The 25,855-nt window shown below is 43.6% G+C and overlaps 1 protein-coding gene across 3 annotated transcripts in view; it reads left to right on the top strand.

Annotated features, from left to right (window-relative positions):
* Positions 1 to 22,738, top strand: part of CEP350 (centrosomal protein 350) — a 118,238-nt gene extending 95,500 nt beyond the window's left edge. For 2 of the 3 annotated variants that reach the window (XM_089671487.1, XM_089671485.1), the window contains 8 exons: positions 1,472 to 1,632; positions 3,781 to 3,911; positions 4,009 to 4,076; positions 4,188 to 5,443; positions 6,285 to 6,692; positions 8,936 to 9,082; positions 9,167 to 9,289; positions 19,396 to 22,738. In XM_089671487.1, coding sequence (XP_089527613.1) covers positions 1,472 to 1,632; positions 3,781 to 3,911; positions 4,009 to 4,076; positions 4,188 to 5,443; positions 6,285 to 6,692; positions 8,936 to 9,082; positions 9,167 to 9,289; positions 19,396 to 19,560 — 2,459 coding nt within the window. In that variant the 3' untranslated portion in view covers positions 19,561 to 22,738. The remainder of the gene's footprint in view (positions 1 to 1,471; positions 1,633 to 3,780; positions 3,912 to 4,008; positions 4,077 to 4,187; positions 5,444 to 6,284; positions 6,693 to 8,935; positions 9,083 to 9,166; positions 9,290 to 19,395) is intronic. The other variant, XM_089671486.1, reaches the window with a different exon arrangement.
* Positions 22,739 to 25,855: the final 3,117 nt, after the last annotated feature.

The raw sequence follows: 25,855 nt of genomic DNA, 5'->3' as shown, positions 1-25,855 counted from the left end.
GGGAATTTCTGGCATCATTGGACATCCAAGATGCTCATGTTTGTATTATCACCTTTTTCCACTCACCAAGACTTTCTATACTTTGCTGTGGGAGAGCAACACTTTAAATTTGTCACCCCACTTTTCGGGTTCTCTTCACACCAAGAGCATTCACAAATGTTCTGGATCCAGTTTTCAGGGCATCTATATTTTTGGATACTTAAATGACCTGCTGCTGGAAGACTGCTTAGCCAAGGTCTTGTCTTCCAACATTCAAAGGACAATCCAGCTCCTTCAACCCTTTGGATATGTGATCTTCTGCTTTCCTATCACCTAAAGTATCTGAGCCAATTTTAGACATGGCCCAGGGCAAAATTTACTTTCCAGAGGAAAAGATTGCTTCCCTGAGGTCCAGCTGGCAGACTTTCAGATCAATCAGGCATCCCTTCACTCTCATCTGCAAGAGGACTCTGGGCCTCATGGTCACCTCCTTTTGAGGCGGATCCCTTCCCTTAGTTTATACCAGATCTTTGAAGCGTAACATCCTTACAATGTCAGGAAGCAGATCCCTTTGAAAAACCTGCTGCTTCCATCCAGCCAGGCAAAGAATCTCCCTGCCATGGTGGGTTTCCAACTTAGGCTGGGGCAGGTTCTAACATTTTCTGACTATCCAGGGTACCTGGTCCCTAGAGGAGTTGACACTCCCCATCAATATTCTTGAACTGAGAGCTATATAGACTAACTTTCCTACACAGTCATCCACTAAGGGTACAGATGGACAAAGCCACTGCTGCAGTCTACATAAACCACCAAGGAGAACCAGAAGTTGGGCAGCAAGCCTGATTCTCTCTTGGGTGGATAACCACATTCCAGCAGTCTTGGCCATCTACATTCCAAAAGTGATAAATTGACCACCAGCATCTGGACTCAGGGGATGTTCCCATTACCCCGAGATCTTCCTGATGCTCCTTTCAAGAATGTGAAAGATCAGATGAGAACATCATGACCTCCAGATTCAGCAAGAAACGGGATAGGTTTATGGCCAGATCCAGTGATCCCCTGACCCTCATGGTTGATGCCCTGGTGATTCCCTGGACCCTGTTCAGTCTGACGTATGCATTTTCTTCATTGAGGCTTCGCAAGATACAGGGGAAACTGAATCCAGTGATCCTTATAGCTCCAAATTGACCCAAGGGAAGGTGGTACATAGAAATACTCGGACTCCTGGCAGACAAGCCCTTGGCCTCTTCCAAACAAGTAAGACCTTCTGTCACAAGGACTTCTATTCACCGTTTCTCAGTAGCTGGGTTTAATGGCATGACTGTTGAAACCCAGTTCATAAAGGATAAGGGCATTATTGATTTTGCTGTTTCCACCTTGTTTAAAGCGTGAAAAGTTGCTTCTCATAAGATCCATTGCACTTGGAAGGCCTATTTTGGCTGGTGCAAAAGCAGAAACTCATTTTTCCTTTTGTACTTTGTTCATTTCTCAGAAGCCACATCTGACCAAAGTGACATTGAGGGTCGTATCCGAGCGCTGAAGGAAGAGTTAAGGAAACGCAAATCTGTTGTGGAAAATCTGAAGAGAGAACAGAAAAGAAGACAGAAAGAAAGATTGCGTGCTCAGGAAGCAATTTTGCTTCAGCAGCTTCAGGCAAGTTATTTTATAACAAATCAGTAAAGTTTTGAGAATTTTTTAAAAATCTCCCTGTAAGATAAAAGCATAATAATATTATTATACAGGATTTATATAGCGCTGCGCTTTACAAAATAAAGGTAGACATTACAGTTACAATACAATTTGGCACAAGAGGAAACAGAGGGCCTTGCTCATTAGAACTTGCAATCTAGGAGGAAGGGTTGAGTGATACAAAAGGTGGGGGATGAGCTGTGAGGGATGAGCTGATGGAGGAAATAAAAGGCAGTTTACTAGTTAGAAGCAGGATAGGCTTCTTTAAAGAGAGGTTTTCATGGATTGTCTAAAGGTGGATAGATTAGGAGATAGGCAGATTGGGGCAGGGAGTTTCATAGGATGGTAGAAGCTTGGGAGAAGTCGTGGAGGCAAGCATGGGAGGGGGTGACACGGGAACTAGAGAGTAGAAGGTCTTGGGAGGATCAAAGAGAGCAGTTTGGTTGATATTTTGACATCAGCTTGGTGATGTAGCTGGGGGCAGAGTTGGCTTTGTAAGTTGTTAGTATTTTGAATTTTATTCGTTAGGCGAGTGGAAGTCAGTGGAGGGATCGGCAGAGAGGGGTATCAGACACTGAATGGTTGGTAAGGTGGATGAACCTGGCAGCAGTATTCATGATGGACTGGAGGGGGTATAGCCTATGTAAAGGTAAACCAATGAGGAGGGAGTTGCAGTAGTCGAAGCGAGAGATAACAAGGGAGTGAATTAGGAGCTTTCTGGTATCATTGTTTAAAAAGGGGCGTATTATGGAGATGTTGCGGAAGTTGAAGCGGCATGTTTTGGACAGTGATTGGATGTGGGCCTGAAAGGATAGTTCAGAATCCAGAGTTATCCCTAGCACCCTGGCATGCGGGATGGGTTGATAGTGATGCTATTGATCCTGACCGAGAAATCAGGGGAAGAGGCACGTGGGGGAGGAAATATTATGAGCTCAGTTTTGAATAGATTGAGTTTTAGGAGGTGGTGTGACATCCAGTCTGATATGTCTGTTAGTAAATTGGTGATACGTGAGGAAACTGATGGGGTGAGCTGAGGAGTAGAGAGCGAGATTTGTGTGTCATCAGCATAGAAATAGTATTGGAAGCCATGGGAAACTATCAGCTGACACAAGGAAGAAGTGTAGATCGAAAATAGGAGAGATCCAAGGACAGAACCTTGGGGGACCCCGACAGTAAGAGGAGTAGGAAGTAGAGTTGTGACAGTAAAGGTGCAGTGAGATAGGCAAGATTCGAACCAACAAAGAGTATAGTCACAGAGACCAAGTAAACGGAGTTTTTTGTGGAGAAGGGGGTGGTCAACTGTGCAATATGCTAATAAGCATTGCATACTAGCACATTATGAAAGACTTGCTTAAAAACGAAGCCCTCCAGCAGAGCGCTGTCACGGCTCCCTGAAGCCTCCATCTTCACCTGGGTAAGTTCTGGGTTTGCGGGCAGCGGCTGTTTGACTGGCCGAGCCGCCAATGACGTCACTTCCGTGCATGCTCACAGGTGTTTAGCCGCGACAAGGCGCCCTCAATGGACGGCAAGCTGTCCATTGAGAGCGCAGTGCACATGTGCCGGTGACATCACCGTCGCTGCCACAGTAAATATCTCCTTTAGCGGTGCACATTTAGGAGATGTTTACAGTACCTACAGGTATGCCTTATTAAAGGCTTACCTGTAAGAAAAAACATGAAAAACAAGGTTTTCTTACACTTTAAGTCTTGCCTATGTAGCTTAGTATTGATAAGAATTCACTATTTAATAATGTCCTATATTCATCCTTTTGGGGAAGTAAAGAAATCTCTTGACGGAAGACTTCCAGAATGCTTTCTTGTTATATGTGAAACATTTTGCAAAACACCAACTACTTAGCATGGATTGGTCACTGGGAAAATAGGGTTGTAGGTATTTTTCATGTTGGGAATAATACAATTATCATAATCTAATTTAAATTTTCTGCCATGGCTATATAGTGTTATGTATAATGAAAATGTAAAAAAGAAAAGGCTGGAAATAACATTTTTTTATAATGTTCCTTCATTGTATATTTGACATATGAGCCAGCTATATTGAGAGTTGACATATGAGCAGCTATATTGAGATTTGACATGTCATTATTTTTTGTAGTCCTATGATGAGTACATTCAGAAGACACAAGCTGAACTGAGCCGAGAACAAGCTACAACATTACCTAGTGTTAAGAGTGTGACTAAAGCTGACCAGGATTTATTTTCTGTGCAACCTGATTACCCACAAAGGTATTCCGTGATGCGACATCTTTATTATGTACTATACGTTGACTAACCTGTGCTCCATTTCCTTGGAGGTAATTGATCCTGTATTTTTGCTCCTTAGAGCTGATCACACTCTATCCTATAAAGCTGAAAATGAACACGTAAGAGACATCAGTAACAGATCTGAAGGTAAGAAGTGATGTAGGGGCTGCTATTGCTGAAAGGTTCTGCCAAATGTATACTGGGAATAATGGAGAAGTACTTAGTTTTCTTACTTCAAGCTCTTAATTTACCTTCCAGCAGAAAGCATCAAACAAGAGAAACCTTTGGCCAGAAAGGAAGATGTAATTGAGCCTACCCATGAAGAACCTGTACTTGTACTGGAGCCTTTCACAGCCAAGGAAGATGTCGCTGTTGCAAGTTCTTTGTCACTCCCAGGCAGGGATGCTTTATCAAGCTCAGCACATGACAGTCCTGTGTCCAGCATCCATTCAGAGATTCCTGAGGATGTGGTAGATGCACAAAGCCATCGGTCCATCTCACCTTTGCCAACTCTGAGCCTTCATTTAGAGAGTGAGACTCCAAATGAGTATGTCTCCCCAGAAAAAGACCACTCATACACTGATGATTTTGAGTCATCTGTACCCTTAAAACTGTCAGTCTCTGAAACACCACGTGAAGAATTTGATGTTTCATTGACAACACCAGGTAGGGAGCTACACAGTGAAGTTTTTGTTGAGCAAGAAGCAGATAAAGATGAACTGAAATCAGCTAGTCCTTGCATTCTGGACATCACCGAAGTCAAGCCTCCTTCACCAGAACACCTTCCCACCAGTGATGTAACTGACCCACTTTCAGGGTTTCAGCTTGGAGACAGAGTGTTAGTAAGTGGAGTACAGCCTGGTACACTACGTTTTAAAGGGGAGACCCTTTTTGCAGAAGGCATATGGGCTGGGGTGGAGCTTGATAAATCTGAAGGCAACAATGATGGCTCACTTGGAGATAGTCAGTATTTTGTATGCTCACCTCGTCATGGAATCTTTGCTCCACCACACAAAGTCGCTCGGCTAGTAGGGGAAGAACCTGTATCCCCATCAGCAGAAAAATACATTTTAACAGAAGATGCAGAATTTTTAAATCTGGGTGACTTAGATGGTCACCTTCCTTTAACTGTGGACTTTGAACAGAAAACCCCAGAAAAGACTCCTTTGCAAAGTGCAGAGTCTAGTGTTTCTGAATTACACACCCCCTCTATACAAGAGGAGGTGCAAGTGGACATTCCTGCTGGTTCTGCAGTCCTAGATGAGGAGCACAAGGGTCCACAGGACTCTCTTTTAGAGCTCATCGTGAAACCTCACAAGGACAGCTTTAATAAAAGAACACCAGAAGTGGGCACAATTTCAGATAGTCTTTTGCAAGCATGTCTGAAGGACACGGTTATCTACCTCCAAAACATTCGCAAACAGCGGGTACAGAAAATTCAGCAGAGCAACCAGGAATTCCACACTGTACATGCTTCAGAGGAGATCCCAAATCAAGATCTGAACCAAAATCTGGTGAGTAAATTTAAGGAATAGTCAAATTAAAATCTACATACAGTCCAATACAAAACACAAAAAGCAGCACAAGGGACATAACTTACACTCAGATGTGTCCCCTGTGTTTATGCCTCTTCTTTTAGGAGATATCCTCCTCCATTGATGCCCACTTTCTGGTAGCTGTCACATGTTTTTATCAAGACTGCACATTTATGTCTGCCCTGTTCCTCCCTGCATAAAAGACGGCACTACAGCTTACATGACTGAAAACGCAGACGGTTGGATGATTGAGAGGTCCACCCTCCTTATTCATAGATTACATTTCATACATTGACGCTATAGTGTTGGCTTCTATGAATAAAAGGGGCTGGACAGAAAGGGCGGGTATAGTCTGGCACTCCTAATGAGAGCCTGTGACAGCTCCCACCGTTATGTAATCCCGTCACACTTGCAAGGGTGACATAGATGGACGATTTTTTCACCTAACAGAGGAGTCATCAGCACATATCAGGGACACATCTTACTAACTGTACAGTATGTCCTATTTTTGTGCTTTTTTATTTTGACTGCACTTAGACTTTACAGAAGCAGTAGTTAGCAATGAACACGTTGCTCTGTCTTTTTAAAGCCTCCTACACATCATGTCATTTAAAGGGTTAAAACAATCTGACTGCATCTGCAAATTTGTGTAATAAATTAAACTGCAGCCTCTGGGCTACTCTGTAGAATCAGAACTTGATCTGGATGGCTATATCAGTTCTATTAAAACTAAACAAAATGTTTTGGATAGACCTGCACGTTAATATTTTGTGTTTAAAGCCTTAAGATGTATCTATCAGATCTCTCTATCTCTTGCCAGGGACCTTTCCGCGATAAATTCATGGAACAGAAAGTCACAGGATTTGACCCAAGCCGTTGCATACTGTCTGTCCTCGGAGAAGATGTAGACTGGTTTGAGGAGGATTTTGGACTGAGTAGCCGTAAAAGCCAACTCCTGGAACGTGCTCCTTCAGCTGGTACTGTGACAGAACCAAGTATGTTGGCACCTCGTTCTGAGGCACCTCCGAAGCCTGCTCAGCCCATCTCCCCACCAGAACTCATCATGGCTGTTCCTCACTCTGTGATAGAGGTTGAGCAGCTGGTCCAGTTGGCAGTGGATGAACTGTGGGGGTGGAAACAGCTAAGCCTGGACATTGCAGAGATCCGAAACCACTTCACACGTAGTGAGAATGAAGAGGAAAACCCAGCCTACAGTGCCTATAAAGAAGTAGGTCACAGTTGTAACTGGCAAATAACTCAGTAAGGGCTCATTTACACTTGCTTCGACTTCAACACACATTAAAGCATCTACTGCTTCACCATGCTTTTTTTTTTTTTGTGTCTGTTTGTGATGCTTCGATTATGCTTTGGTGATGCTTCTGATGCTTTTTTAAGCTTTAATGAAGCTTGGAAATGTCCTGTGTGTGTTGATTTTATTTTTGTTTTGAAGGGGCTCAGCAGATCCCCAGCTCAGTAGTACCCCCACTCAGCAAATTCCCAGCTCTGCAGTACCCCCACTCAGCAGATCCCCAGCTCATTGGTATCCCTGTTCAGCAGATCCCTAGCTCATTGGTACCCTCGTTCAGCAGATCCCTAGCTCATTGGTACCCTCGTTCAGCAGATCCCCAGCTTTTTAGTACCCTCGTTCAGCAGATCCCCTGCTCAGTAGTACTCCCAGCTCTGCTGATCCCCCTCTCAGTCGTAACAACCAGCTATGCTGATCCCCCTCTCAGTAGTAACAACCAGCTCTGCCAGTCCACTGGTTTACTGATTATAATCTCCCCCTCTCCCTCCCTCCTCTCCCTCCCCCCTCTCCCCCCCCCCTCTCCCCCTCTCTCCCCCCCTCTCCCCCTCTCTCCCCCCCTCTCCCCCTCTCTCCCCCCCCTCTCCCCCTCTCTCTCCCCCCTCTCTCCCCCTCTCTCCCCCCTCTCCCCCCCCCCTCTCTCCCCCCTCTCCCTCCCCCCTCTCCCCCTCTCTCCCCCCTCTCCCTCCCCCTCCCTCTCCCCCCCCCCCCTCCCTCTCCCCCTCCCTCTCCCCCTCCCTCCCCCTCTCTCCCCCTCCCTCCCCCTCCCTCCCCCTCTCTCCCCCTCCCTCCCCCTCTCCTCCCCCTCTCTCCCCCTCCCTCCCCCTCCCTCCCCCTCCCTCCCCCTCTCTCCCCCTCCCTCCCCCTCTCTCCCCCTCCTCCCCCCCCCCCCCACCTCCTCCTCCCCCTCTCTCCCCCCTCTCTCCCCCTCTCTCCCCCTCCCTCCCCCTCTCTCCCCCTCCCTCTCCCTCCCCCTCCCTCTCCCTCCCCCTCCCTCTCCCTCCCCCTCTCTCCCCCTCCCCCTCTCTCCCCCTCCCCTCCCCCTCCCCCTCTCCCTCCCCCTCCCCCTCCCCCCCTCTCCCCCTCCCCCCCTCTCTCCCTCCCCCTCCCCCCCCCTCTCCCCCTCTCCCTCCCCCTCCCCCTCTCTCCCCCTCTCCCTCCCCCTCCCCCTCTCTCCCCCTCTCCCTCCCCCTCCCCCTCTCTCCCCCTCTCCCTCCCCCTCTCTCCCCCTCTCCCTCCCCCTCTCTCCCCCTCTCCCTCCCCCTCCCCCTCTCTCCCCCTCTCCCTCCCCCTCCCCCTCTCCCTCCCCCTCCCCCTCTCTCCCCCTCTCCCTCCCCCTCCCTCCCCCTCTCCCTCCCCCTCTCCCTCCCCCTCTCTCCCCCCTCTCCCTCCCCCTCTCTCCCCCCTCTCCCTCCCCCTCTCTCCCTCCCCCTCTCTCCCCCCTCTCCCTCCCCCCTCCCCCTCTCCCTCCCCCTCTCTCCCTCTCTCTCTCCCCCTACCCCTCTCTCCCCCCTTCCTCTCTCTCCCCCCTCTCTCTCCCCCTCTCTCTCCCTACCTCTCTCTCCTACCCCCCTTCCCCCCCTTATATTTCTCTCCCCCCACCCCCCTTTATCTCTCTCTCTCTCTCTTCCCTATCTCCCCCTTCTCTCTATCTTCCCTACCCCCCCCCTCTCTCTCTTCCCTATCTCCCCCCTTCTCTCTCTCTCTTCCCTATCTCCCCTTATCTCTCTCTCTCTTCCCTATCCCCCCTTATCTCTCTCTCTCTTCCCTATCCCCCCTTATCTCTCTCTCTCTTCCCTATCCCCCCTTATCTCTCTCTCTTCCCTATCCCCCCTTATCTCTCTCTCTCTTCCCTATCACCCCCCTTATCTCTCCCCCCCCCCTTCTCTCTTTGTCTCTCTCCCCCTCCCTCTTAAGAGCTGTAATTCCTAAACCCTTCCTCCAATTTGGATGTACATACCCTCCAAATAAACCTGAGAGTGTGCACTTTCAGCCCATATCCATTATATAACTATAGCTTGAATATGTTTTGGCAAATACCTAAAAAACTAAAATTGTGCCTGTTTCCAAATATATGTGGACCTAACTGTACGTCACATTTATAGTATTGCACATGCAGGGTCACTTTGCTTTAAATTTACGTTGCTTTCTTTTTTTGTTCTTTGCAGTTGTTGTTTGACCTGACATTGCACATATTTGAAGAGATTTGCTCTCCTGACCCCCGAGGATCTCAACCACCATGGAAGAAACCCGTACGTGTGACTCCGTCATACTCCCGCCGGGTGAGGGATCCCAGTAACATGCAGGAAGTGAAGGTACTGCACTGCTTATTACATGAATTTGTGTGGTTTTTACATGCACTTACATTATTAGAGAGCTATGTTTTTCCTCTTTTGCAGTGTTTCCTCACAAGCGAAGTTCTTAATCTTCTAAGTTTAAAGAAGGAACAAAATCTTAAAATGGACTGGCAGAGGATGATGAAATTTGGAAGGAAGAAGAGAGACCGAGTGGATCATATATTGGTAAGGAAGGAACACAATTCTTCATTATGTCAGAGCCCATTCACACGTGCTCCATTGCAGTTCATTATTTCACACAGATTAAAGAATAACGAGTGGGCAGCAAACACGCTACAAAAGATGTAAAACCATACATGACCCTGATTTTTAATAGCATAGAGCAGCACAACACACTAGATGCTGCTTTGGGTTTCGCTGTACTATACAATACATTGGGGTGAATGCACATGTGGATGCGTCCTCAATCATTTATATGTACTTAATGCTGAACTCTAGGCAAAATACTAAAAAAAATATTTTCACTGAAAAAGTGACAACAGGAGCAAATAAAGGTTTCTTCTGAACAAAAATATTAGTAAAACACAATATCTTGGGCTATGGGACAATCTGTCCTTTTCTCCCTGATGCTTCTTTTCTCCCTGATGCTCCAGTCTTGGCATCGTCATTTGCAATGCAGGGCTGGGCCTGAAGCTGGCAACAGTGCAAGCAAGGTTCTGAGCTGTATGAAGCTTGCTTACGAAAGTGCATTGCTGTTTTACGTACATAGTTTAATACAAGGAGATAGCTGGTATATGTGCATCATCCATTTTTAAGTGTGAGTGAAAATTAAAGTTCTGTAGGAGGGAGAAAAAAGTGTGCACTTAGATTTAAATACCTTTTACCTGCAGATAAGATTTGCTGCTACCTGAACTGGTATTCAACAAACAGTGCAAGTAAGGTTCTGAGCTGTGTGAAGCTCTCTGTTTAGCGGCAAAGTTTACTACAAAGAGTTTGGACCTCAACCATTAGGTGTTGGCTGTGAGGCCAGTATAAGGGAAGGTGGAAAAATGGAGGAGATGGGGTCAGAGGTAGGTAATAGGTATGGATTATGGTTAGAAGACAGGGTAGAGGTTAAAGGGTAGAGGCACTAGTCTTGAGTTGATACGTCCCAATGATCATGCCCAGTTGTAAGATATTGGGGTTATCTGTTCAGGAGTAGCATTGCTGTAGCAGAGTACCTTCCCAAGCAACCAAGGGAATCACTGCTCTAGTAAGGATGGGAACAGGTGTATGGGTAAAAAGAGGCAGATACTGCTGTTAGGGGACTTATTGGAACAGAGCAAAAGGTAATCTGTCACAGTGACCGTGATCACTGAATAGTTTGCTTTTTATGAGGGAAGATGCAGCAGTCATGGTACACATTGGTACAAACAAATCTAGACTGAAATGGAGCATTCTAAAAACAAAAAAATATTTCAGAGGTATCAAGTTAAGAAAATGGACCTCTAAAGTAGTATTTTCATAAATATTACCTGTGCCACAGGCCACACCAGAGAGGCAACAGAAGCTTAGGGAGTTGAACAAGTGGCTCTTAAGAAGGAGGCTTTTGGGTTTCTGAGGAACTGGGTTGTTTTTTTGGTCAGTTATTGACACCACTGTAGGGACAGACTGCATCAAAATGGGGAAGGTGCAGCTCCGTTGTGGGGAAAAAATGGTTAGATTGCTGGAGGAGCTTGTAAACTAGGATCTGAGTGGGAGGGACCAGAAAAGAGTAAGCCATATGGAGAGCAAGGGTCTACGCAAGAATGGGATATAGAGGGGGTGGAATAGTGAGGGAAGTGGGGCTCAAAATAGACGGCAGAGAAATTGCCTCAAATATATCAATTTTATAAAGGTTATGAAAGAACAGCTGGCATGGGAATACTTTTGTGCATTAAAAAAAGACATACATTTTAAGAGTTAAATCAAAAACTCTACTAAACAATGGGACAGTCTCATCTTGCATATGAAATTCAGTTTGTGTCACTAATTCTCAGGAAAGATGTTGAATTATGAAGAGTTTAGGGAAGAGCGAAAAAATTAAAAAGGGGGTGAAGGAGCTCCGCTATGAGGTTCGATTACAGTTGTTGACTCCGGAGAAGAGGCACTTGAGGGTGGACATGATTAAAAAGATAGTGACTTTAGTAATTGTGATAAACGGTTAATTCTAATGACCCTGCAGAGGACATGCGGCTACAATTTGAGGTTAGAGGAAAGCAGGTTTAACCTTAAGCGGTTATAAAGGCCCAAGATTCTTTACCGTTATGCATTCTAAGGTAAAAGACATTGTGTGCTGCTTACCTGAGCCCCATCGTGATCCAGCGATGTGCACAAGAGCCTGGGTTTTCTGGGGATTCTCCCTCCTTATTGGCTGAGACAGCAGCGGAAGCCATTGGCTCTGGCTGTTTTCAGTCACAGCCAGTAAGCCAATGAGGAGAGAGGGGGTGGGCCAAACTGCAGCTCTGTGTGTAAATGTACATTCAGAGCAGCAGCTAGGGAGCGAGCCTGCTTGGGTGCCCCGTAGCAAGCTGCTTTCTCTGGGGACACTAGGCAAGAGGGAGGGACCAGGAGTGGCTCCAGGAACCTGAGAAGAGAAGAGTGCAAAACCACTGCACAGAGCAGGTAAGCATACCGTGTTTGTTTGTTTTTTTTTAAATTACTTTTAATATCACTTTAATTTGTGGAAAGGGTTCTGTACTGTTAGAGCAGTCAAAATGTTGAACTCCCTCCCCCAGGAAGTCACACTAACAGATTAAAAAAACTATGGGCTATGGGAATTTAGAGAATAAATATCGTACAGCCACAAACAGACTTGTTGAACTAGATGTCTTTTTTTCAACCTTATAAACTATGTAACCGTGCATTGAACATTGTGGAGGAGCTAGCATGTGACCAAAGCCCGAAGTGCTTTAGTGAGGAGACTGCGGGGGTCCAATCGCATAGATGGAGAGAGCCTACTGAAGCCAGGAGTAAGGTAAATATTTATCCTTATGTGTGCATCCCTAGACGAACTGAGAATTTAGCTCTTGCTGTGCTGGGGGCCCTACTTAAAATGCAGTTCCACCCAAAAGGGGAAGTTCCGCTTTAAAGATTGGTCCCCCGCTCCCCATTAAGGATTGGCACCTTTGGGGAGCGGGGGGGACAGATACCCGCTCCCACTTCCGCTGTGATCTCCTAGGCAAACGGAAACGGAAGTTGTCCTCCCCCCTCCCTCCCTGAAGTCTTGTGGGACACGTGACAGGTCCCAGAAGACGATGGGGCCATTCAAGAAGCGCAGCACTACTCGTGCATGCGCAGTGGGCACCCGGCTGTGAAGCCGCAAGCTGTCAGAGCCGGGTGCCCACACTGAAGATGCCGGCGCCTGGAGTACAGGATGGTTGGTAAAACTGGCTGCTGCGGGGGCAACTCAGGATTGTGGGACAGGTGAGTGGCTATTTTTTAAAAGTCAGCAGCTACAGTTTTTGTAGCTGCTGACTTTTATTTTTTTACAGAGTGAGTGGAACTCCGCTTTAAGTGGTTGGTTTTGTCACATTCCCAGAGCTCCTTTTTAACTTTACAATAACACTGTCATATTTGCATACCCCAAAAATTACTTTATTTTTTTAAGGACATATAAAGGGCTTTCATGTTCTACAACATGTGAGAGTTTTCACTCTCCTGGAGCTACATCACTTTGGCTTAATTTGGCAAATAAAAGAACCCACTGTGTTTATTATAGGTTGACAAGTGCACACAATAATCTAAATCAATTTAGTATTAATTGGCTAAGGACCATAATCATGCTCTGCTCATCCAAGAGAATTTTTCTGAATTACACAGGCCATGCCATTCATCCCTGCTGGCACTTCCCTACTCCCACCGTTTTCACCAGCAATTTCACCCAGGACATGCTTTCTAACATAGCAGCTAATATAGTCACTGCTGTGTAAATATGGCATATATGAACGGAATTTGTAAACACTGTTAAGGTGTCATTAGAAGAAATCTTTGTTTTCCCCAGAAATATATGTATTCTTATATATGTATTATTTTATTATCCTAAATTGTGTAAAAGTTATTGCAGACCCATAGTAGAAATGTAAAACTTGCTCCTGTCCATAAGGTGTATACAGATGCAAGAGCTGAAGGGGTTAAATGGATGTGCTTTCCTCCTGTTAGTGGGGGGAAACAGTTTAATACACCTTTTTATAGTTTTGTTGTCCCAATTTACTATAGCACATTTGCATACTTGGGTGTTATAGGATCAAGGATTATTGTACTTGATAGAACATGTACTAAAACATGATAAAATATATTTAGATCCAAGATAGGGAGTAGCCACTTCTTTCGTACAATCCAGTCAGCATTTCTTGAATCTCCTCCTTTGTGATACACTTTCATAATTCGGAATCCTCAGAAATTGTATTTTTTAAATCTGTCCACAGGCATTTTGCTTTTGGCTGGATTACCTCCTTTTTTGTTTTTTTGTTTTTTCTTTTTTTCTTTACAACAAATCAGTGAATAATGTGAACATACTGTTAGCCATCATAAAATGTTTAGAAAAAGGTGGGGTAGGTAATTATTTATATTTGCTGGTTGGCGAGCACGTTAGTCACACTAGTTTTTAGCTATTAGGAAACATGTGAAACACTATAAAAGTGAAGCATTTGCATCAGTGAGGATTAAACCTTGTTTTGCCAGGGCAGGTCGGTGAATCACATCTAGCCATTCTGTAACCTTGCAGTGGTGTCATTATGTTGCACATGAGTAGCAATCAGCATAATGCTGGATCATGCAGAAAGCAAAAGTTCAGTAAAACGAGGAGTTAAATCGTATAAGTAATGACATTAATAGGTGATGAGAATTGATAAATCTTAATCGTACAGTACAGGACATACGCTGGATATTCATAGGCTGCTATCTTCAGGTGATTGGTTACTGACCTGGACCTATACAGGCACCAAAGATGTCAAAACGTAAGACAGATTTATCCTGTTATCAGACCATTACTGTAATCCTTTACTAAGCATGGGACTTTATTTCTCCACTACTTTAAATTCACTTTTTAGTGTCTCCTGAATAGTATTTGTTTTTACAATTACAAGGAAGCTAGGAATTAGTGTTTTGTCTTTATTGTTGGTTGTTTAAACTTTCATACTTGGTGGTATCATTTCCTGGCCCTCCCCATTGGACTGGCCACAGCTACCTGAGCCCTCACAAAGGTGCTGGCCTGTTGTCTCCCCAGGAGATCTACATCCTAAGTTACCTGGGTGACCTCTTTTTATGGGAGAGGTCGGCAGGGGGTATTGTTGAAGAACCTCTAAAGGATGATTTAGCTGTTGCAGAGATTTGGGTAGATTCTCAGTCGCTGAAAATCATTTCTAGAACCATCTTAGTGCCTGAAGTATCTGGGTCTGGTCATGGACACAGCCCAGAACGAGATGTTTCTGCCTCAGGAAAAAGCTTTCCAACTTTCTAACAATGGTAACAATGGCTCAGATCCTCTGGATGGCTGCAAATCCCTCAGTAAGGAGCATGTCTATGAGGGTTCTGGGAACCTTGGTGGCCTCATTAACCCTTTTGCTGCCAGAGCTGTTTTTGCAATTTTTTTGCACACGTTTAAAAAAAATAATTTTAGGCCTGAAGATTACACAAAACCCCCAGACATTATATATTTTCTGAAAGCAGACATCATAGAAAAGTAGTTCCAATTTTTTATGGAGGTCTCCTCTGGGCTCCCCTGAATGTATTACAATGCAGATCGCTTTGCAATACATTACTCCCCTGCTATTCTAGCATAGTCAGGTGACCCGGAAGTGACGTCATACATGACGCTTTCTGGGCCTCAGCAAGGAGAGGAGAGCTGCAGCCCCCGGATTGTGTGTAAAACCCCCGCTGTCAGGTCCATATGATGTATGGGCCTGGCAACGAAGTGCAGTGTTCTCAACAGCTTTCCAGACCTCTACAATACAATATTTTGTCAGGCTAGAACATGTCGACTCAGTCGCTCAAATGACCCATGCATCTGTTGCTGCTTCCAGAAGTGTTTCAGAAGATCTGTTCAATTATATTTATTAGTAAAACTTTTAGTGCAAACCTAATAAAGGCAAAGCCCCAGAATGGTTCTGTACATAACGGAGTTTACAAAGAATTGTTAGGTGCTTCATGTTAATAGAATATTATTAGATGTTTACTGTAACAGACATCTTGAAGTACATTGTGTGATACAAGAAATTGTGATTGTTCAAGGGAATGTTCAATTTACAAGGAAAATAGGAGTTTCAAATGCCACTGTCGCATATCGACAAGATATCAAGTATCAGCAGTGGAGCGCCACCAGTTCACAGTAAAATAACGGGGTTTAAAAATTAGAGAAGAAGGTGAAAAGAAAAAGAGGAAAAGTTAGAGAGTGGGAGGGTAGGGAGGATTAGGGGGAGTGGGGTCTTTCTTTCCCCCTTACAGACCACATAAATAAATCAGTAACTTAAAGGCTCTGAGCTCTCTGATTTGGTTGAGCATATTAAGTCCATGGAGACCATATTTTCAAAAACATCACATGAGTGTCTAAAGAAATAGCTGCTATATTTTGCTTCCCATGGTTCCGCTCAGTTAGGAGTGAACTCAAGAAGTTCAGCGTGGGAGGTTTCCACGTATGGACAGTTGTTTAGTGACAGTAAAGATAAATGATTCATTTCACTGTAGAGTATGGAGTCCTCTGGCGGTTTGTTCAATACCTCCTCTGTAGGGTCCCCCCACAAGTTGCAGTTGAGTACTGTGTAAATAAACGTGTTTACCTAACCACTACAGCCGCAATCCAAAAATTGGACTTGCATTTCATTTTGTTCGAAGGCACTGCAAGGGGTCTGTCTTCCTCCATGGATTCAACAGGTTTGCATCTTGTGCCTATGCTCTGAAGGATAAGGAGCCCCCTTTTTTGGTTAAAGCTCATTCTACTAGATCTGTTGGCACAACTTGAGTGTTTCAGAATCAGGCGTAGCTTTGTAAGGCTGCCACTTGGTCTTCAGTTCATATGTTTATTTATTTTAACCAATTCGATGTTCGGGCTTCTGCTAAGGCCAGTTTTGGCTATCAGTTTTGACCTTTGTACTGTACAATAAAGAAAACTGTATTTTTTATGTACCTGTAAAATCTTTTTCCTTGCCGTACAATACAGGAAACAGGGCCTTCCCTTCTGAGTATGCGACCCTATTATTGCTTGTTACAAAACTGAGACTTTCATGGTGGGAGGGCTTATATAGGGAGCATTAAAGCTTTGAGTGGCTTTTTCAGTGTCCAGTTACCTGAAGATAACTCATCCGATATGACTTCAGGACCTGTGTCCTGTACTGTACTCGAGGAAAGGATTTTGTAGGTGTGTTTTAAATTTTTTTTTTTTTTTGTGCTAGTATTTGCTAAATGAGTCAGCAATGGCACCAGGTGGCCAACAGGTGGGGTAGCTCAGTTCCCCAAAGGGGGTTTGGACATAAGCTGGATCCTGCCTTGGGAAGTTGTCAATGCGGACTGCCAATCATAGGCAGCGGAGGCATTCCCTGCCCTGTAGCCACAGATATATATGCTCTTTGCATACGTTCCACTAGGAATGACTCCATTACCTATGATTGGGTGTCCACTTCCCTGTGGGTTCCCAGTTTGAACTCATGTCCAAACATGCCTGAGTTTATCCCTACTTCCTTGACTAGCTTTCCCAGGGGAACAGGTTTGAGTCATTTTCATAACAAACTAGTAGAAAACAAAAAAGAACAAAGACTGTTGTGGTCATTTTGCTCCTCCTACAAGTAGGGCCTCAGTTAGACAAGCAAATACTCCCCCGGATCATGGTGTTTGGAAAGTATGCCCTCAAATGAGTCACCACAATGCTAGGACTCTTCATAATACCTATCTAAAATACTATGCCATGGTTCAGGCCTCACTCATGAGAATATTTGCTAATGTGGAAAATCTTTCTTTGGTAATATATGTCTCCAACTGATTAAGAGGCACCCGAGGAGGTTAAAAACTGTGCAATCTCAACCAACAATGCTTAAAATCTTGGATCACTTGATATCATCCATCAATCACCTAGTACATTGTGATTTTCTGCTTGGTTCCTGTATTGTGAAAGTTTATATACAGGCAGAACTTTTTGTTTTAAATTTGAATAGATTATAGAAGGATTAGAACGTGACTTTTCCTATTGCTTTCTTTGTCCCTGCTGGGGAGATTCAGTCTCTATTTGTCCAGTAACTATTTATTTTGTTACAGAATTTGATTTCTCAATGGAACAGGGTAGAGGAAAATCTTTTTTTTTTGTTTTTTTTAATAATTTTTATTTCTAGTTTTTGCAGTACAAATATACCAATGTAAAATTCAAGGACACAGACTCAAACATAAACCCCAATATAAGACAGTTCCTATTTCCCCCACACAGGACCATCCTACACCATTCCTCCACTCAACCTGTACCTAGTATTTACTCTGTAATCATTTGATGACATGAGCAAGTTGGCAAGAGGAATAGATGGAGAGAAAAAGGGAAAAAAAAAAAGAGAGAGGGGGCTCGATGGGAAATCTTCTAATGGGGGCAGCTGTTCAGGTGACAAGTATCTGATATGAGATTTCCACTCATTTTTAAGATACTTCCTCTTACTTCCTGCTGTATCTCTTGGACAGGGAGTGAAAGTAAATCTCACACACAGGAGGCAGGACTTAACCATTCCCTACACTATACTAAGCTACCAAGTTACATAGACTTTAAAATCTTCACCCTGATAAAAGGGAGGGAGAGTGAGAACCTGATTTGAAACAGCCATTTATCAAAATATCTGAATGAATTGTACGTTTTGTCATGTAGAAGGAAGAATTTGATTTAGATGCTTTCAGTAATACTGTTCTTATTTCCAGACCTGGATTATGTACGCTGCCTATCCTTATTAACTTCTAAAACTTGAGTTCTAATGCCAGTTGTGTTATTTCAGTGGTTTTAATACTTTACATTGCTCACCTGGACCGAGTATGCATATAAGGCATTCTGACTTTACTCTAAATTTACTGGCTGCATGCTTGTTACTGGCCAGTGACTCGAAGTAGTGAAGACAGAGACAGCCAGGCAGCTAGCATTCTCAGAGAGGTCATCAGTGGCAGCCTACACCTCCGTCTAGCAGCACTAGGGTCGTCGATTCGTATCCCAACCATGGCATTACCTGCCTGGAGTTTGCGTGCTCTCCCTGTGCCTGCGTGGGTGTTTCCTCTGGGTACCCCTGTTTCCTTCCACGCTCCAAAGACATGCTGGTAGGCTAACTAGCTCCTGTCTAAATTGGTTCTAATAATGTGTATGTATCAATGCGAGTTAGAGACTTTAGACTGTGGGAGAGGTTTTGGTGCACTAAGAAAGAGGACCCAAAAGAAGTCTCTGTACTGCTGGCAACATTAAGTCCTTACCAGTCCAAATGTGAATGGAATAATTTGACCCAGTGGCAGCTAATGCCACGGGCTAGAAGCAACTCTGAATGTAGACAAGAAAGAGGGATACAGTGCCATCTGAGTGTAGTATTAAAGCCAGCAATTTATTGGCACAAAGTAGGCAGCTCACATATAAGGCAGTAGAAATGCTTGTCAAACATCTGTCACCACTATGATCACTGCGGTCTGGTCCCGCTATATGAAAGCGCTGTCTTTCGGCTGTTCTGGTGACTCTCAAAATTGTCTGGTCAGCAGGGGTAAACTGGACAAGCGGGGATGATGTCACTTCTCGGAGGTAGCAGCATGGGCATGGCTACTCATTCAGAGCATGCATGCTCCTTTCTCAGGCCATAGAAGGGGCCCTGTTGGACCTAGTATTTATGGGCAGCAGCGTTTACCTAATGTAACCACACCAACCAGGAAGTGTTGGGAGCCACCAGCACAGCCGAGGACAGCGCTAGAGGTACCTACATATAGTGGGACCAGACCATAGTGATCATAGTGGTGACAGATCCTTGACAACCACTTTTGCTGCCTTATATGTGAGTTGCCTACTTTACTGGCTTTAATCCTACTTTTAGATGCCGCTCTATCCCTCTTTCCCTTTTTAGACTTTAGACTGTAAGCTGCCTGAGAGCAGGGACTGATGTGAACATACACTATATATGTAAATTGCGGCGTAAATTGATGCCACTATATAAGTACCTGTAATAAATAAAACAAATTATACAAATTCTTCTTACTACAGGTTTCCTTTTATGACTGAACTTGATATGGTTAGGGAGTTTGGTGTACAAATTGTACCTATGATTATGTCTGCAAATTTGTATATGCCTTATTATAATTGTAATTTTTTACATTTATGCCAAAAGGTGCAAGAGTTGCATGAAGAGGAATCACAATGGGTGAACTACGATGAGGATGAACTGTTTGTAAAGATGCAGCTGGCTGATGGAATATTCGAGGCCTTAATCCGGGACACTATACAAGTCTTGCAGCACATACAGAGCAGGAAGAACCACTTGCCCACAGTGTGATTTGTTCATGCCCTCTCTTGCTGATCACAAGAATTCCTATCGGAGAGCTTTCCATGCATGAATAGGAGACATGGGACTGTGCTGTTCGCGAAACAAGGATGAGCCAGACCCTCAGCAAGGAAAATGTTCCTTGATTAGAGAACGATGAACTACTAGGGGTGATACTGATCCACCTCTTTAAACTTTTAATTTTAGATGTTTTCCTTCATTTTGCTGCAAGGAAAGACAATTTACTATTAGCCTGGACTTGTTTTTAAATTATTTTATAAATTCTCTGTTATCCAAATTAGAAGAGACTCCTCCAGTCTCTTGCAATGCCACTTTACACGGTTGAGAGGTCATTTTACAGTGCAAGTATATAGTTTAGTGCAAACATCTGCAGTTAAACTGCTGACTGAAAAGTTTGAAGGTTGAGTAGCAGCTTTGGTGTTGAAGCTTCTCCATTCCTGCTAATTTGCGTGTGATACTGGTAACCAGTTAAACTTAGGTTGAGCTTTTGCGAGGCATGGGTGTGTACAGCTGCCTCATCAAGTGTCCTTAACTTCTTGCAATACTTGAAATGCTGGGTGTACAGTGGCGTCTATGGGTGATCAGCAGTCTCCGGCTTCGGGGGTTTGGCATGAGAACTTGTTTTTTTTTTTTTTTTTTTTTTTTCTTCTCTGTATATACCTTTTAATTATCATTAGAAGGGCGTATTCACAAACGATCACAATGAAAAATTGCTTTAGCATTAATTATGCACATTCATAAGAGCAGACAAAGTCTGGTTTCTTTCTGTGCTGTTGATTAACACTATACATAGCAGAGGTTCTCAACAACTGGTGTTGCACGTTGCGTTCAAGTGTGTATCACATTTAGCGCTTTACACCTCCCTGTAAAAACAGTATAGTGCATTTCAAGAACAGGTCTTGGGATCCAACTAGTCACAGGTTTTGTCCAGCTGCCTTTTATGCTTTCACTGTGTTTAAACCAAACTACCTGGTGAAGCTCTTCTGGCCTTATTTCATCAAATGCTGCTATGAGTGGGGTTTTTTTTTCCTGTGTGGACCAGCAGATGGCGCAGCGGTTGCACAAAGCAAAATCGCTCTGGTCTGATAAGCTGCTGGTAGTGGTCGCCTAGTAGACATTTTGTAAATTATTGGAGTCTAGCCATGTCACTCAGGTCAGGCGAAGCACTCCACAGGGAACACCAAGTGAGTCATTAGTTGCGCTGTATGAAATACATTGGAGAACAGCCATAGAACTTGGCTAACTTGTTTGACAGTATTATGTCCTGCCTTATTGTAAAGGCAAAAACAACTGAAAAAACGTAAAGGTATAATTAACATAAAGGATTACACTAACTCTCAAATGCAATGTGTGGCATGTTATATGTTCTAGTAGTCAACTTTTAGTTGTATCCATCTGTACACAAGGGGCACAGGCAATTATTAATCTCTATTGATATTTATTTTGTCAGTTCCCTAGAAACTAGGAATATCAGTGTAGCAGGCTGTGCCTTGAACCACCCTGATCTCCCTATTTTTAATATGAATTGTATTCCGCCAGTATTGAGTCCAGCCGTACAGAACTATTGCAGCCACTGTGCAATGGAGACAGATTTGCTTTCAGTTAAAGGGCCAGCCAACTTTAATTAAAAGTGAATAGGCGACCATTTTTAAATATTCAAAATATAAGTGTCCTGCTTAGAAGCAAGTAACACAGAATGGTTTCTGTTACTTTTATTTGCTAGAAAAGCCACCTCTGTGGGTCTCTCTGACCTCAGCTTTACTTTGTTACTGCAGGCATACCTTCATTGACATATGGATTATGCCCCACCCAACTGTCCTAAATGTGTCCAGTGAAGGTGTGCTTGTGATCATCAGGAGCCCCTTTACACCTTCGCTACTCATCACCGCACAAACATTATCATATGTTGCATTAGGACAGCGCATTCATTTTAAATAGACTGTCAACACACCCCAGGACACCAGAAACTGGACCTGACTCTGCTTTGTGAATTCTCACCACGATGTGCTGCACACATGTTGCAGTACCATGTGCACATTACCACAATGCAATGAAGATGGTCAAAGGGCTTTCATTTCACACAGTTGGGTGTTAGTTGGGTGAAGTCAAAGATGTCAGACCCCAGAATACCAATTCAGATAGGAGCACAGAAAAGGCTTTTCTGACTAGCATTCTACTCTTAGACTGGCATTTTTAAATGTCACATTGACAATTTCACTTTAATTTTTTTAAAAAGACACATTTTAATATGTATACACTTAGATGTTGATGTTGCGCAATTAGAGATACTACAGAATGTGATAATGTTCTAAATTACTCTTTTGTATAAACCAAGTTGTATGACCCTTTAAAGTGGACCTTGACTCAAAAGCAGTGTCTGCTTATTATATCAGGTCCTCCTCCCCTATGTTGAATCACCACATTTATGTGGAAAAAAGTTAGAGAGATCCTTGGAACTTTGAGGAGCCCAAATGTCACAAGAAGATGCGTAGCCAGTGTGCTGGAATTTAGGATACTCCACATTCCCAGCATCTCACCAGAATGATCGTAATGTCACCCTCTGCTGTGTGGAAGTTGGGAGTAAGTTAGGTAGGTATGTTTCTCCACTTCAGTGCAGTGATTTAATATGGTGCTGGGTCCTGATCTAATAAGTGGTCGTTACTTTTTAAAGCAAGATTCGGTTTAACCCTACTGTCAATGTTATTTCTAAAAATGAATAGGATGAGAGCATTCTTTGTTTTCCATAGCAGCCAGTCATATTCACCATTTCTTGTTCCCATGCTGCACGAGGAGAATGAAAGCAAAACTCTTGACTATTGCTGATCGATCGATCATGTCGCAGGTGTACGTTATGTGGACCTTCAAGTGACATGAAGGTACAGGTCTCAGCATGGGTGTTGATATATGCAATGCTTGTAATCCTTAGCCCTTGAACATCCACAAATTGTCCAAAGTACAACCAAAGTTTCCTTTGTAGCAGTGAAATGGTAAGTTGTTCCCTAAGCCTCCATTTCTTTTCCAACATTGCTGTTTCCAGCTCAGGGGCCACTATCTGTCACCCGCAATGCTGCATTGTAAATTCCCTCGCTCTGTATAGCCTTGTGAATAACCTGCAGGAAAATATGTACATTAAGTAAAGCTGTAAATAAATACTGATTTATACATGTCATGTTGGCTTTGTCTCGGATTGGTGCTTGTCGGTTTCTATAGGAATCCTTGTTAATATTGCTGGGTTTGTGTGGATATATTTTGTAAAGATATCATGCAGTATACAAGCCCATCTACACCCAGCTCACAGGATATTTTAACCACACAGATTACATCTTATAAATACAGACAAAATGATTATGGGCTAGTATAAAAGGATTGTTCTTAGATGTCAACAAAGTGCGTGTGTAAACAAATACAGGCCTATTTTATACCTTTGTGTTGCTCTAATGTGCCTGGTATCACAGAGAACATTACACACATTAATGCACCACAGTGCAATTCATTTTGAATGATACTCTAATGCAGTAAAACAACGTAGCTGCATTAAAGTGCTCCCTAATGCACAGTAAAGCATCATGTGCCATGGTGTGCTGCATTACAAAACAAAAGAGTGCCGTTCCAATTTCCAGTCCCTCCTGATATGTTAGCAGATCATTTAAGCGAATGGGATGTCTCCATGCACCACAACAGATCGCCTAGGTGTGAATTGGCTCTAATATCAACCTATAGTGGTGTGAAAATAAACATGAATACCTTATTAATGAGACAGGTCAGACTTTACCTCTTACCAAGAGGTAAATGAGCATTAAAGCCAGTCCTCAATGACCTCTGTAACTGCAGACATTGTTGGGGAAATTCATCCTCTAGAGCAGGGGTTAGCAACCCGTTGATCGCGGACATGTGATGGGTAGATTGTGTCCCTTCCTTGTCAACCCCTGGAACCTGGACAGGAGGGGTGCTGGGGGTAGCGTTTACTGAAATCGATCCCTGTATTTTCCTCCTGGAGAAGCCAGCTTCCAGCTGCTGCAAGAGAAAACTACAGGTGATCGGTTCTAATAAATGCTGCCCGTCCTACCCAGGTTTTCTTTCCTTGTGCTGCCCAACCCCCCCCCCTTTGCTCCCCTGGTCCCCCTGTAGTGCTGCCAGCTTCCCCTCCTCTCCTCTCCCGTCAATTGCTGTGGGGGATTGTTTGCAGATTGGGAAGGGGATATGTCATTGACCAGCCTCTTTCTATTCTGAATAAACCCAGTGAGTAATCAGTGCTGATCACTCACTTTGTTCATTCATAACTGAAGCATAGTAAACTGTGTTTACTATGCTTCGGTTTGTGAATGAACAGACAGACCGTGAACAGCTCTTCCTGTTTTTTTCATTCTATGCATCTGAGGCTGCAGAGATAAAAATCAAGTACTGTGTTCTCAAACTCCTTTATCTGTCTCAAAAGTGAGACATCAGGAGTCTAGATCCCTGCTATTTCAACAAAGACCCCCAACAGGTCTTTAAAAAATGTAAAAAATATTGCAAAAGATTTTTTTAAAATTTGCAGTAAATAAACTACTGACACCAGCCTCTGTTCTACTGACAATGTTGACACACTATCCGCCATACTGACACTGTTCTCTGTTCTACTGACTGACACTGTCCTTTTTTAAGGTAGGTTAAGCTTATATTTTTATAGTAACATTTGTTATATTTTTATACATTTTCCTTGCTATTTAGTTATGCCCTGCTATGTATGAAAAAAGGGCACCAAACATCAATGATCTTTGATTTCTTTCATGTTCAGGTAGATCTTCACCTCTCAAATGTTGCCTACCCCTGCTCTAAAGGCATTGAAAGTGCAGCTACCCCTCTCCTCCCCCTTCCTTCCCCAGATATAATGACATTAATGCTGCTCTGTTTTCAAGTCTAGTTTTATCCTTTTAAAGAGCTTGCAAGTACAGAAAAGTACCTGTTGATCTGGCAGAAATGCACTGCACTACTGTTGTGGGCTGACCATACACAGCATTTTTGTTGACAGGGTGTTATCGGCCCATCCTTGTTATCTTTTCCTAAACTGTGTAATCACTGCGGCTCTCAGAGCCATGTCTAATCTAACCAATATGCTGTAGAGATCTAAGGCCCCGTGCACGCGATGAGAATATTGGACGATCATCCATTTTTCTTTTTTTTTTTTTTTTTTTTTTTTTTTTTTTGCCTGCTAGTCTCATATCGAAAATGAAGACGTTACTAAAGTTCTGAAAATTCCTGTAGACACAAAATTCAGAAGTGATGTAATATATCTGTATTGAATTTTTGGATGGAAGCTGTACTGATTAAATTAAAATCATACAATGTGGTAAAGTACGAGAAGAATTTTTGTGCCAACGATTAGATTATTGTACGATCGCTTAGAAAGTGGTATTTTTCGTACGATTGATTCTGTGTACTAGGCTTAAATCCACCACTCCTCTGAAAAGGGATCCACATTCGGATAATTTTTAGAGTCGATTGACAGGCGGCTAAGAGGCTATGGGACGCCTCCTCAACGTCTGTTTTAACCAAATTTTTGTCGACAAATGCACTGCAACTGTGTGCATTGCATGCAGTTGCAGCGAGTTTGCGAAGCTTCCCTGTTCACATTAATAGGTCGTATTCACCGATCATCACGTTAGGTAGTTTTGGTCACATGCAGATAGCATTGCAACCACAGCATGTAAACATTTTAAGAAAGGAGTGCTTAAAAAAAATGTGTCCCAGCTGTGCATTTTTACTGCCCCGGACCTAAACCTCATGTTTAAACTGAACTTTTTTTTTTTTTTTCTCCATTCAGTGGGTTGAACAAGGAAAAAAAATAACCCAATTCACCCATCCACTTATTTGAGGTGGATGGAGGAATCATACTCACTGTGCTATTGTATTCTGACAGTGGGGAGCCTTCCCTGCCTTCAGAGCACACTGATCAGTGTTGCTAGTGGCACTGATGCTTTGGGGAAAAAACCCAACAGGGAGGATGTAAGCCAGTCTGTCAGTAGATCAACTTCTGTACAACCAGCCTGTGGCAATACCTGGATGGAAATTCAACCAGCTTTAGTCTTAAGCCGGCCATAGTAGGAGCGATTTTCTTTCCTGCAACCACAGTTATTGTTGCTGGGGAAATCCTTCTTGCTGAGCCATTGTGTTCTCCCCATGGGGGCGGCTACTCCCACCGTTAGCAATAATCGCATGTAAAATTAACAGGATGGTTGTACCAAAGTTGATCGATCAACTTGGGAACATTTAGCCTGCCTGTACATGGCTCAAATCTCGGTCAGTC

The sequence above is a fragment of the Staurois parvus genome, unplaced genomic scaffold (assembly GCF_062004578.1).
Source record: "Staurois parvus isolate SC_StPar_1 unplaced genomic scaffold, SC_StPar_1.0 ptg000106l, whole genome shotgun sequence".
NCBI classification, from domain to species: domain Eukaryota; kingdom Metazoa; phylum Chordata; class Amphibia; order Anura; family Ranidae; genus Staurois; species Staurois parvus.
This window is presented reverse-complemented; position numbering and strand designations above follow the sequence as displayed.